The sequence below is a fragment of the Podarcis tiliguerta genome (assembly GCF_965153285.1).
Source record: "Podarcis tiliguerta genome assembly, chromosome: 9".
NCBI lineage: Eukaryota > Metazoa > Chordata > Lepidosauria > Squamata > Lacertidae > Podarcis > Podarcis tiliguerta.
This window is the reverse complement of record NC_139542.1, coordinates 23,796,558-23,809,615: the sequence shown is the minus strand read 5'-3', so window position 1 is coordinate 23,809,615 and position 13,058 is coordinate 23,796,558. Positions and strand designations below refer to the sequence as shown.

The window sequence follows — 13,058 nt, the reverse complement described above, 5'->3', positions numbered from 1 at the left end:
AGATCATGGTTTGTTTTCCTCTTACAAACCACTATTAGTCATCCAAGAACAAAACTTAGCTGCAGATTGTAGTTTGTTGGGAGTGAAACCAACTATGATCCCTGGTTTGGACATAATGCTAAACCAGGGATTATGGTTCTTTTCCTCCCAGTGGAAGCTGATGGGAGGAAGGCAGAGCAAAATGGGAGTGGTTTGTTTATACACAGTAAGTCATGCTCTGAGGTTGATTTTAGATGATCTTGTAATATAAGACTCATTTATGTGACTGTGCTATTGTAGGGGCCTAAAGGCTCAAAAGGTGATACGGGTGACCCTGGAATACTAGGAGAAAAAGGAGGAATTGGACTTCCAGGATTGCCAGTAAGTTTGCTTTAAAATGTACCTGCATTTTTAATTACATCTTCAGTGTCTGCTTACTCTTTAAAAGTCAAACATTATTATGATGAAGAGGGCCATTTTAGCACCATGCAGAAAGACCGACACATAGAGAAAGGTCTCTCTAACAAGGAGCTTATAAGGTACACAATGACAGAAAGAGAGATAACAGGAGATCAACAGAGGCAGGGGAAGCAGAGGAGAAAATGTGTACAAAGTGATGTATTTGGCTTAGTTTAGATTCACAGGATGAAGATTAAGAAATCCAACCAACGATATATGTGAAAAGAGAACTTTAAGAAAGGCCTTGAAGGGAGGGAGAGAGAGAGAGAGAGAAAGAAAGAAAGAGAAGGAACCATTTGGGTGCTTTCTGAAGTGATTTCCAGGCAAATAGGGCAGTGAGGAAATGTCAGCTTAGTATCACTACAACATGATACAAAATACTCATTATAAAAAAATGCATGGGATGTATGAACCATAGACCAAAGTTGTATATGTCACAGCATGCCCTTCTAGCCATCTCTTTTCCTTTGGGAACATGGAAGTTTAACTGCTTTGATGGATAAACCATTTGCTCTGTTTTCACCCTAGAACGTGAAATTTGACAAAATTTCAAAGAGTATGTCAATTGATCAGTGAAGGGGGTGGTGGAATCTTTTATAAGGAGAGGCACTTTACTGGGATTAATCTTAAATGTATTGAGATGCAACCTATTTGCAGTTATTCCTGGGTAAGTCCTTTTGACTGTTATCTCATTACAAGGATCAAAATTTAACCATAACGTATTTTAAGTGATTGTATAAATGTAATTTTAAATAGTGAGTAGTAAAATGATTACACTTTAAACACAAGAGAAAAATGTTCCGTAGTCTGGGCTCTCTGTATTTACTATGACATTTTGGCATGACACATCATTGATAATTGGCAGTCTGATTGAGCAGTGCTGTTCTGTGCACAGTAGGGATACTGTACCCATGAAAAATCTGCTCCTTATTAGCAGCCCCCTATGGGATCTTGTATACAGAAAACAAGAACAGATGCACATGGGGTCCTATTGAGCATGTATCATATTGAGCAGATCTGCTGATCAATTTTATGTGCGCAAGATGTTCTGTGTTGAAATGGCCATTATTAGTGATGCTGTCAAAGTTGGTAATTACCTGGTTCAGAATGTCCATCCCCCAGTGCTTGAGTGTATTACCTAATTTCCCTAAGAAATTATTGTCCAGTTTGTGGTGTAAAATGAGATTATTTATGTGTGCCATGTGTGAAAATCAACCCACATCAAATTGCTGTATAAAGCACTAGTCAAGCACGATTCTGTAATTTACAGGTCAGTGTGTCTAGACAGAGGCCAGTATTTGTATCTGTAACCCCACAAAAAAAAGCAAAATTGTAGTAGACCATCCAGAAAATGCCTTCACACAAATTTGCCTTGTACTTTCATTTAGTTCATTTTATTTAAACCCCATCTTTGAAACAAGAAGCTCATGTTGGCTAGCGAAAGATAAACTTAAAGAATAATATAAACTAAAAAAGAATAATAAACTTAAGTGTAATAGAATAAACTATAAACAACAAAGCAAATCAGCTAACAGAAACAAAATGAAAGGGTCACCAAAACTGTAAACCTGCCATAACATCAACTGTAGAAACATGCTCCAAGTACATTAACACTGCAATCCTATATGTGTTTACCCAGAAGTAAGTCCCATTGAATTCAAATCTGACTTCAGATCAGATGTAGGTTGGCTTGCGCTGTAAGAGTTGTTGAGACAGGATATGGGCATAAAGCAAAATAAATGATGCCTATAATTATAATTATAATTATAATTATAATTATAATAAGTGTAAGTGATGTAATGAAAATCCATCTTCTGAACTAAACAATATCCATGAGTTGATAAGATGAAAGCTTTGTTCATTGCGTCAATACTGATTTTGTAGGGATCCAATGGTATGAAAGGAGAAAAAGGAGATGTTGGCTTGCCAGGTCCTCAAGGTCCCTCTGTAAGTATTTCTATGCTATCTCAGCGCTTCCATAAAAATATACTAATGTCTTCTATTAAATAATTTTTTTATTTTAAAAAAGAATGTTTTGGCATTACAGCGCAAGGGCACAAACAGAGCAGTCAGTTAAAAATGTTTGAAATAAAAGCTGTTGGTGATGGTCTTGGAGGGCCACAGAAATGTTTTGCAGGGTGGGATATGGCCCACCGATGATTAGTTTGGCACCCCTTCTCTATTGTCTTCTTGATAGAGGCTAATGGGGAGATCATTCAAATACGTTTTTCTATGTGATACAAAGCAACAGTGCATTAGCATTTATTACTTGCAGGCACAGAAATGGTGAGTAAGTTAGCTCCTTAATTTATATCTCACCTCTTCAATTGGAATGCCAACCACTGACAAATATTTATTTGTTGTTTATTAAATACTCCGATGCTGTACAGTAAATGCTTTACTGATGTTTTAGTTATGTTTTGTAGATCGATTTTATTGCATTCTATTTGTTGCAAGCTGCCTTGTTACATTTTATGAAAGAACAGATTATGCATTTTCAAATAAATAGTATATTTTATCTCACATAAAGGATTGCAGCTTTCAGGCAGATGAGAGGTGCTACAATTCAGTAAGAACATGTGTTAGTCTGAACCAATTATCCTGCTTTTATATGTAGATCATAGGACCACCAGGACCTCCAGGCCCACATGGTCCACCTGGACCTATGGTAAGTCCTTTTTGGTTATCACATATGCAACCGCTGAGAGATCAGACCAAAGGAGAATCATTCCTCTTTCTGGAAGCTGTGGGTGGAGGACATTGCAAGGGCAGGGCTGGTAGGGGCATGAGGCAGGTATTAGTAGGATCAAGACATAGGTATTTTTGTGGGTGTAAGGCAAATGATGACATCTGAAATTGTGGAGCAAAGGGCTCTTGACCGTAGAAACATTGGCAATCATTTATATGTCTGACTGGATATCAAGGGGGAAAATATGGAGAATCAAACGTTTTAGACATGGATCCAGTTGACTTTGAAAATGGATTGTAGTTGGAAGTTGATGCACAGTTTCATTCTCTCTCGACTAGTTAGGTATTTGCCAGTTAGTTAAGGATTGTTATTTTATGCAGCTTTGGACAGCGACAAGAACAGCAAGCACCAGCTATTGGCAAAGACCAATTTGTAGTTTAGAAATGTCCTCTCTAACTATGACATTTTCATTCTTATTTTTTAGGGACCTCATGGACTTCCAGGCCCAAAGGTAAAGAATCCAATACACAACTAACTTCATTATGTTTATTTGTTAGGCACTCATTCTCGTTAATCACGTTGAAGCATGCAGTCATGTTTTGTTCTTCGTCACACTTTTCTGTTAAATGTGTTTTTTATATTCTTAAACCTTTAAGCAGCTGCTTAAGATAAAGCATTAAAAATATTTTTAAATGATTTATGGCAATTTCCTGTGTCTGTTCCTCATCACCATAAGTTGAATTAGCTTTCTATAATGTTAATTATAGAGAGCCAATAAAAACATCTCGTTGTCTGGTGAGAGATTCAAGCTATGCCATTTGGAACTACCTTACACGTAAGCTTAGAAAAACAGGGGATGAGTGTGTTGTGCACTTAAGAAGTAAAGTAAAATCATTTCCAGATATTACTTTCTTCTTTACCTTTCTCCTTCATTCCTACTAATCTTTCCTGCTCAAGCTCCCACCTTTTACTACCTTTTATAATAAGTTCTCTTTCATTCTTTCTGTCCATGCCTTCATCTTTGAAAAGGCATTCCTAACAAGGGTCTATATCAGTGAAGTCTTCGTTGCTACTGCTGGAAGAGTTATTCCAGATATATGGGGAAAATCCTTCAGAAGACATTCCTGAAGGAATATGTGTTTGAAAGAACTTTGTATACCATAGCTAAACTTAGTTTCATTTTTTAAAAACTCTTTTACCAGAATATGTTGTTTGTTTGTTTGTTTTGAAAGGAGAGAAAAGAAACATGCTGAGACCATTATGTGTAGCATTGAACACTCACAAAACTGACCATAGTTTGTTCCATGCCAGGGCTAGCCTAATCTGACCTGAAGCATTTTAATGGAACTCATGACTCCTTGAGATTCTCCAAGCACCAAGTACTGTAGTTTTGTTTCTACAGCTTCAACAGCACAATCCTATACATGTCTACTCAAAGTTAAGCCCCATTTCATTAAATGAAACTTATTTTCAGGTATGTGGGTATATGGTTGTAGCCTAAAAGAATGGGATTGTAATGGAGTATGCAATTGTAGAAAGAAAGTAATTCTTCTACTCTTGAGTACCAATAAAAGAGTAGGATATTTTCAGAGTAATAATAATAATCTCAAAATAAATGGTCTGAAAAATTTGAGGGCTGCAAGATTCAGTTCAGTCAACTTCTTTAGAATGCCCATTGAATTAAATTGAGCAAAATTAGTATATCATTTTTGTTTCATTTTCATTCAAGCCTCTTTTGAAAGCTTTATCTGTCACAGATTCACTCAAAGAACCTTGAGAATAAGGGTGCTAATAATTATTTTTTAGTAATCCCTAGCTTCTGCAGAGCAAGGGAATATTGGCGCTGTAGTTCTCTGGGTATATGTGTGTGTGGAGAGAGAGAGAGAGAAAAAAATCTGAGATCTACAATAACAAGATTTCTTTGCTTAGGAGCCATGACAGTTAAATAGGCTTGGAGGTGGTTTAAACTACAGGGTGGACATTGCCCTTACAGTCATATAAGGATACAGTAGCAATGATCATGGGCAGCTCCCAATGGGCTTGTGCAGAAGAAGTTTTTAGCAGATTGTACTCTTGTTAGCCTATACTTCAAAGCAGACTTACTCATGGAGAGCAAACTTTTAATGTGGATTTTAATACATAATATATAATAAAGCTATATTATAGCATAATGTTGCATACATTAATTTCATGTGAAATTTCATAAACATGAAAAGATCACTAACTTCTGTTGTTAATAGGAGTGTAATCACCTTTTTGGAGACCATTCCCTCATGGTTCCAGTGCATATTCCAGTAAATCACACTCTTCCTCTGTTTAATTAATTATGCTTAAAGGTTTAGAATATCTTTCCAAGATGTACTGCACATTCCAGTTCACCATGAGAAGAAAAAGGGGCCACTTAAGGCTCACAATTTTGCTTGAGTTATTCAGAAATGTTTCAACTTCTTGATGATGATTACTTGATTTGAATTTGCAAAATAATTGTGAAAGCTTTATGCCTTTGATTTTAATACATATCACTAGCATTCCTCCATTTATTATATCATAGTCTGATAAAATATATTTCACTGAACAGAACCAGTTGTGTTAAAGAACTGGAGTTTGCATCCACGTCTGACTGGCTCTCTTCTGTCCCAGCTTGAATACCTCTACCAGCACCCCCAATATACTTATACTTTTACATTTAGGGTGAACCAGGGTTAAATGGTCTTAAAGGATTGAAGGGTGAACCAGGTCACAAGGGTGACAGAGGGCCCCTTGGTCTTCCAGTAAGTAAAATACCTATTCAATTTCAGTGCAAATTGCAAACTGCTCTTTCTGCTTTCAACCAAAAACTCTGGTTTACTCGATAGCAAATATAAAACTATATCATGTTGGAGTAAAACATTAGTCTTGTTTTGTTTTTATCCAGAGTCTGTTCTTGTATCATTTCATAACACATAGTTCTGTCAGTTGTTGGTTTTAATTTTTATTACCATTTTTGTGTCATTTGTCAATGTCAACAATGTTACAGCATCATGTTCCTCCACATTAATTATGCCATTATTGAATGCTGTGTGGTGTTTGATTTTACTATTTTAAGTATAGTGTGTATATATTTAAACTCAATATTTTTTTTCTTGAGTTCAGTATTTATAAGGATTGAGATGTTAAGAGTGAAATCTTAGGTAATTAGCTTGTGTAACTTTAAGTATTTTTCATTTACAAATAGATTTGTGGAATTGTTCTGATTTGACTATTTTGGAATAGTTTTTGCTGGTGGTGCTTATAGTAAATTTGCCTTCAATGAAAGTGTGCTAAAATCAGGATTACTCAATATTGCCTTGAGTGAAAGAAGTGAAATGAATGTGCTGGAGCTAGACTATGTTAGCCATGCTATAGCCCCTTTAAAATCAATCAGACTTAAGATAGTCATCATGACTAACGTATCCCACAGTTTTCAATGGGACAAATATGTGACTAAGTTAATATGGATCCAACCCAGTGTTTGGTTTCTTGTAGTCTTATAATACCATAAATACAAACACGTTTTACCAGTCTTTTTCAGTAGACCTTTCACACAGTCAAATGAAAGATGGTCCAAACCAGTTAAAATAATTGAGACACACTGTTCAGAAGAGGCACAGTCTAGGAAAACCAAGCACTTTTAAATCAGTTGAATTCAATGGGAGTTCCACATGTGCTTAACTATTTCCTACTGAAATCAGTGGGGAATTAAAGTTTCTAACTTTTCCAGGGCAAGATCAAGGTTTTAAAATATGTGAAGGGCCCAGTGCTCACAGACATTGGTTCTTTCCAGTGAAGCCATCTGACCTGTTTAATTCAGACAGTAGTATTAGCACTTTTTGAATTTTGCAGCATTGGGCTTTCCTTGTTCACACAATATCCACCAGGGGTCCTCTGTTCCTCAGCAGTTCCAGAATGAATAGTATAAAACTTTACAAAAGTTTTATACATCCTGGTGGGAGACCACATCCTATGGAAGTGATAGGTGAAACTAATTTCAGTGAAAACCATTAGCACACAGGTGTGCTCAGGAACATGTTTTAAATTTTAATACAGTGAAGAAATAGAAATATTCTTTAAGAATCTAGGTGGTTTTTCTTATCTTATCATTAGGACATTCCAATGGGAACCCATATATTGTTTGCAATGCTCCGCAGTTTTCTTCTCTATTCAGTTCTGGTAATGAAAAGACAGTTGACATGTCTGTGCAAAATTCATAATTCCCCTTGTTTTATCTTCCAAGTTAAAAGTCTGTTTTACTAACCTATGAATAGAGATGTGTGTGTTAAAGTACAAATAAACTTCCATGGTAATATGTGAGGTTTGTAGCACTAATACATCTAGGGGCTCATTCTGATTTCATAAAATTGAGGTGAATTTCACTAAAAATAGTGAGATTACCTTAATGTGGGACACATTGCAAAGGGGATCAGAATCAGACTCTTCATGTTGTGTGTAAATTAAAACTAACCTAATGCAGTACTGTGATACTTATTCTAGAACCCTGTAGCAGCTCACATCCTGTGTATAAATAGAAGTTGTATTTGTTTCATCATCACCAGTTACTAATCTCACATTCTTGTCATTCGTGTTATCCCTGCCATCTATGCTTCCACTTAACCATACAGGGAGCATCTGGCTTAGACGGAAAGCCAGGACCCCGGGTGAGTCCCTTGTGTTTGTATGTCATACTTCACTACTAAATCTACATACTTTACGGCAGGCAGATTTCTTTTGCAGTTCAGTGTGGTACCACTGCTGCTGCTGCTATCCCTTCTTGTACAGTGCTGACTAGGCATTTTACAGGATGCTCTATCAGAGGAGGAGCCCCGGCTAACAAAAAAGCTAGCAAAGGGCCTAAGGTGCTATAGCTGTGTCCAGTGTGAAATACCGGCTGCAACTCACCCTGTTATACAGCTGCCTAAATACCTGCTACATAGGGCTAGTGCATGGAATAAAGAAAATAAACAATACCTTGTCCATGACAGGTGATATGATAGAAGACGAGGCTACAGTGAAATCACTGATTTCATCATTCAAATAAAAATGTCCATGTGACTGCATCACTCTTGCCTGGTGCATTGATCTGATCCTGCGAGCTTTCTTAAATAAGCCAGCTTTTAAAGCCTGCATTAGTAAAACTGCTCTTTGATTCAGATCAGCCTTCTTTTCTTTCTCTTTTTCTCTATTTCTTCCTTGAGAGTCAACGTTAGAAAGCTACTGTTTGCAATGCTCAGAACAAGCCCTTCCTGATCTTTTCAAACCACTAAGTTACACCACGTTAAAAGACACTGCACTTCTCCTGCTATTTGAAACAAATATTGCAGCTTTCGGATAACGGAGAAGTAAAGGAATAGCATATCGGTAACCTTAAAATCTCCTCCTCTAAGCTTGCCATCTATCCTTGTGGGTCTTCATGTGAATTGTGCATGATTGTTGTTGTTGTTGCTGCTGTTGTTGTTGTTATCCTAAGTCCCTTTGTTTCAACCTTTAACCTATGCCCCTGCTATCTGAAAACCTTTAAATCAGCTGATCTACAACATGAAAGTAGAGATGAATGAGATGGGAGGAAGCACGGTTTGAGTTTGCCAGAAGGACTGGGAGCTCAGCTGCCCCTTCAGTGAAAGTCCAGCCCATATTCTCTGCCTGATTCTCATGAAATTCTTTGCTAATTATAAACCTTCATTCAGAGTTGTCAGCTCCTATTTGTTTAATCTTTCAGGGCATGGATGGTCCAATTGGTCCTCATGGCCTTGCAGGTCCAAAAGGAGACAGAGTGAGTGTTTGCAGGAGATCTTCTCTTTGGGGGGGGTTCACTTCTTTTGCATGATAAAGGTATCAGTTCAGCATATTTAATTGTGTTCGTTCTCTTGCAGATATAAATAAAGAGGGTTCGTAGTTGTGCAAAAAATAACACATATTCGCACCCCCCCCAAAAAAGAGAGACCTAGAATAATAAATTATTATTTAATTTGTGGGGGTTTATAGTTACTTATATATTTTGTTAGTCACTTTATCATGCTCAAGGCAACCTAAAGCAATTTACAAACTAACAAAAAACCCACCTAGCTACATACTAGTTTTTAAAAATTAAATTAAAAAAAAACAACCAAATTGTTTAAAGGTCCAGAATTTTAAAGCTAAAATGTTGTTGTTTTTTCAAAAATATGTGTAATAGCTCAGTCAGTAAAGCATGAGACTCTCAATCTCAGGGTCATGGATTGAAGTCACACGTTGGGCAAAACATTCCTCCATTATAAGAGGTTGGACTAGATGACCCATGTGACCTCTTCCCACTCTACAATTCTATTATTCTCTATTGCCAGTGGAAGGCACTCAAATCTTTTACTGCTTTTGGCAATAACTGGTAACATATTAGCAAAAAAGGCTAATTAAATTTTTTTTAAAAGCACTCCATAGCAGTTGACCATTGTACATTTAGGCATAAACCAGAGCAAAGTTCAAATCTCAAGCATTCTGGTATATGGAGAAGTTCTGGATAGTACCTCTGTGTCCATATTAAGGCACATAATGACAAATTAAAGAAACAGATACAGTGGTACCTCGGGTTACATACGCTTCAGGTTACAGACTCCGCTAACCCAGAAATAGTACCTCGGGTTAAGAACTTTGCTTCAGGATGAGAACAGAAATCGTGCTCCGGCAGCGGGGCAGCAGCAGGAGGCCCCATTAGCTAAAGTGGTGCTTCAGGTTAAGAACAGTTTCAGGTTAAGAACAGACCTCTGTAACAAATAAAGTACTTACCCCGAGGTACCACTGTACTGTCTCACACGAGTTAGGCATCTTTGGTAGAGGGTTTCATTCTTTAAACAGCTTATTGAAGCCTATAGAAAGTGTGTTGCAGCCACTTAAGGCTGGCCTCATATCAGCGAGACCTGGCTTTGAATTCCCATTGAGAACCAAGCTGCACAACCAAGCTGCTATATTCCCCCCCCCCCCCCCCGGAAAAGCAGTAAGAGTGGTTCCCATTCCTCTTCAGTTGCTATTTGCACAAGGAGAAAATACGTGTGACTAGATTGTTCCCATACAGAACAAATGCACCTGGGAGAATACTTTTGATTAAGAAAATGACAAAGAGGGAGAAGGGTTTAACAACCACCCCTGACAATACTCTTTCCCCCACCCCAAATGACAGCCACCTGCAACTTCATTTCAGTATTTAAAAGATGTCAAGACAGCTAATGAGGAAGCTCCCATGCAATGTCTATTTCTGCCCTCATACATAAAGTATACTGGCTAACCTTAGGATGACCTCAGGTATGTTGGGAGTGGGGAGAGAAACAGGATAACTTTATGTGCAACCCTGAATGTTCGGTAGGACAGAAATGTAATAAATATTGTGTAATTGAAATAAATGCTACACAAATAAATGGATTTCAAATACACAATAAATACTGCATAATTGAAAACAAAGCCTCTTTGCCCTTTGTAATGAACATTTCTGATATTGTATTTTAGGGTGAAAAGGGAACCACAGGAGATCCTGGGCCCAGAGGTCCATATGGCTTGCCTGTAAGTTACACGACATCTTTGGAAAGTGCAATTTTCAGAAATCCTTGATTAAATCCTACTGTGTTTTATGACCATTCATCACAGAGAAATGCAATTAGTTTAAGTTGCCCAAGGTCACTGCTCATGCGGCCATCCCTTATCTCAAGTTTAGGCAGTTTCATTCTCTCACATGCATCTATGCATAAATAATAGAGTAGGTTGTGACATAAACTAACAACAATGAGAAAAGCCAGAATTAAAAGTGACCCCCTCTGCGCAACTCCTGCCATTTCCATTTTGCCGTACATGTGTTATTGCTTGTCTCTAGGCACCAGAAAGTAATGGCAGGAATTCAGGTCAATAATAAAGTCTCAGGATCATGTTGTTTCTCCTTAAATACCTCAAAAGACTCTCCAGTACAAAGGGCAATCAGCTGTCATTTATGCAAAATGCTTTGTGATTCATTTGCATTTTGGGGGAATCTGTTACAGTTTCATAGAGCATCTTAAAAAAAAAAACCCTTATGCAAACTGATTTCTTCCTGTGTGGAAGGATGGACTAAGTAGGTATCACAATCCATTGAAGGTGATTCTTAATATTTTTGTCCAATACAAGTAGTTTTCCATTGTTTACATATGCAGGATGAGGAGAATGCCATATATCCAATATAAAATAATTTTGAAATATGCGTTATTTGGCTTTTGCTTTGTATGAATATCCCAGAATTCAAATTGATTCTGCAACATTTTATTAAACTTGCAGAAGTATGAAGAATGAGTTGGCTCTTAAGGTGTCTTTCTATGCATAGAATTGCTTTTCGTCCAACAGAAGATTCCACTAATGGAAATTAGTGGGGAATTACTCATTCCCCTAGCTGCTCTCTAAACTGCCCGGACAGTTTTCAGGTAGATGGACAGAGAGATACAGGGATCTATCTTAGACTTTATGGTATGTTATCTTTTTCTTGACACTCTACATGTGGCCAACTACATAAGGATATATGCTATGTACTCTACATTCATTGAAGTACATTCCATGTAGGAATTTTGTGACATTTTAGTCCAGGGTTCCCACTTACTTAAAGGTAAAGGGACCCCTGACCATTAGGTCCCGTCGTGACCGACTCTAGGGTTACGGTGCTCATCTCGCTTTATTGGCCAAGGGAGCCGGAGTACAGCTTCCGGGTCATGTGGCCAGCATGACTAAGCCACTTCTTGTGAGCCAGAGCAGCACGGAAACACCGTTTACCTTCCCACTGGAGTGGTACTTATTTATCTACTTGCACTTTGACGTGCTTTCGAACTGCTAGGTTGGCAGGAGCAGGGAACGAGCAATGGAAGCTCACCCCGTCATGGGGATTTGAACTGCCGACCTTCTGATCGGCAAGTCCTAGGCTCTGTGGTTTAACCAACAGTGCCACCTGCGTCCCTGTGGTACTTAGGCATCACCAAAAAGGAGGACAGAAGAGGATACTGCTTTATATAAAATGTGCATGTGCTAATTTTTATGTATGGATGTAATTTAATTTTTTAAAAAAATGCATCTCACCATAGTGAGGAAGACTGTGGCCAGGTTGCCTGTGTGCCAACTGCTCTCCCTTCCAATGATTCTTTATCTTGGATTGGATAGCCCTTCAAAGAGGGGGCTTCTTCAGCTGGAGGGCAGTACTCAGACACCACTTCAAACAGAGACCTATCCTATCCTCCATTAATGTCTGGTTGCAATAAGCAGAGCAGTCCCCACTCTCTGTTTCTCTTGTCTCCATGCACACATAAACAATAGTGGCTGGAGGGGTCGAGCTGCTCTCCTGCCTTCCTAATGCATCAGGTTGCTGCAGTTTACTGAGGGGGACAGGGGAGGGCCAAGGCAGTGGGAGATTGGCGGTCTCTATTCTGGCCAGCAGAGAGTGAGACCTGATCTGCTGCACACCCTTCATGTTCCTGTCACCCTAACCCCCTGCAATTCCCATTGAAAAACAACCAGTGCTCACACAAGGGCATTGTTCCCTTCGGAACAATGGAATGCCATTGCTCTATCTGCATTCAAAGCACATGTTGGCAAGAAGCCCCTTGTGCTAACAACTCAAGTTGTGGTTGGCTAGAGACCTTATTTTGGAAGTATTAAAGAAAAAGATGGAAGAGTGCAGACCTTAGACCACCAGCTTGTAGTGGAATCCACTGAAGTGCAGATTTTGAAGCAGAACATTGATATGATCTGGATCATGATCTGCCCAGATAGGATAATGTGAGTCTGTTGTGGAAACCAGGCAGGCTGGATTCCTCCTCCATCTTCTCCATTATTGTCTTTTATTTAGGAGAGCTTGTTGTGCCAGTCTGTGTTGTATACACAATACAGCAGCTGCATGCCTGAATAGTCCTGGCAGACGTCTTACACAAGCTGAGCTAACAAA

The 13,058-nt window shown here is 38.4% G+C and overlaps 2 protein-coding genes across 2 annotated transcripts in view; both read left to right on the top strand.

Annotated features, from left to right (window-relative positions):
• ETNPPL (ethanolamine-phosphate phospho-lyase) overlaps positions 1-13,058 on the top strand; it is a 70,689-nt gene that overhangs the window by 10,938 nt on the left and 46,693 nt on the right. The window lies entirely within an intron of this gene.
• The window catches only part of COL25A1 (collagen type XXV alpha 1 chain), a 303,953-nt gene that overhangs the window by 260,482 nt on the left and 30,413 nt on the right, over positions 1-13,058 (top strand). Inside the window, exons 27-32 of the mRNA XM_083456875.1 lie at positions 280-360; positions 2,323-2,385; positions 3,056-3,106; positions 3,612-3,638; positions 8,859-8,912; positions 10,616-10,669. Coding sequence (XP_083313001.1) covers positions 280-360; positions 2,323-2,385; positions 3,056-3,106; positions 3,612-3,638; positions 8,859-8,912; positions 10,616-10,669 — 330 coding nt within the window. The remainder of the gene's footprint in view (positions 1-279; positions 361-2,322; positions 2,386-3,055; positions 3,107-3,611; positions 3,639-8,858; positions 8,913-10,615; positions 10,670-13,058) is intronic.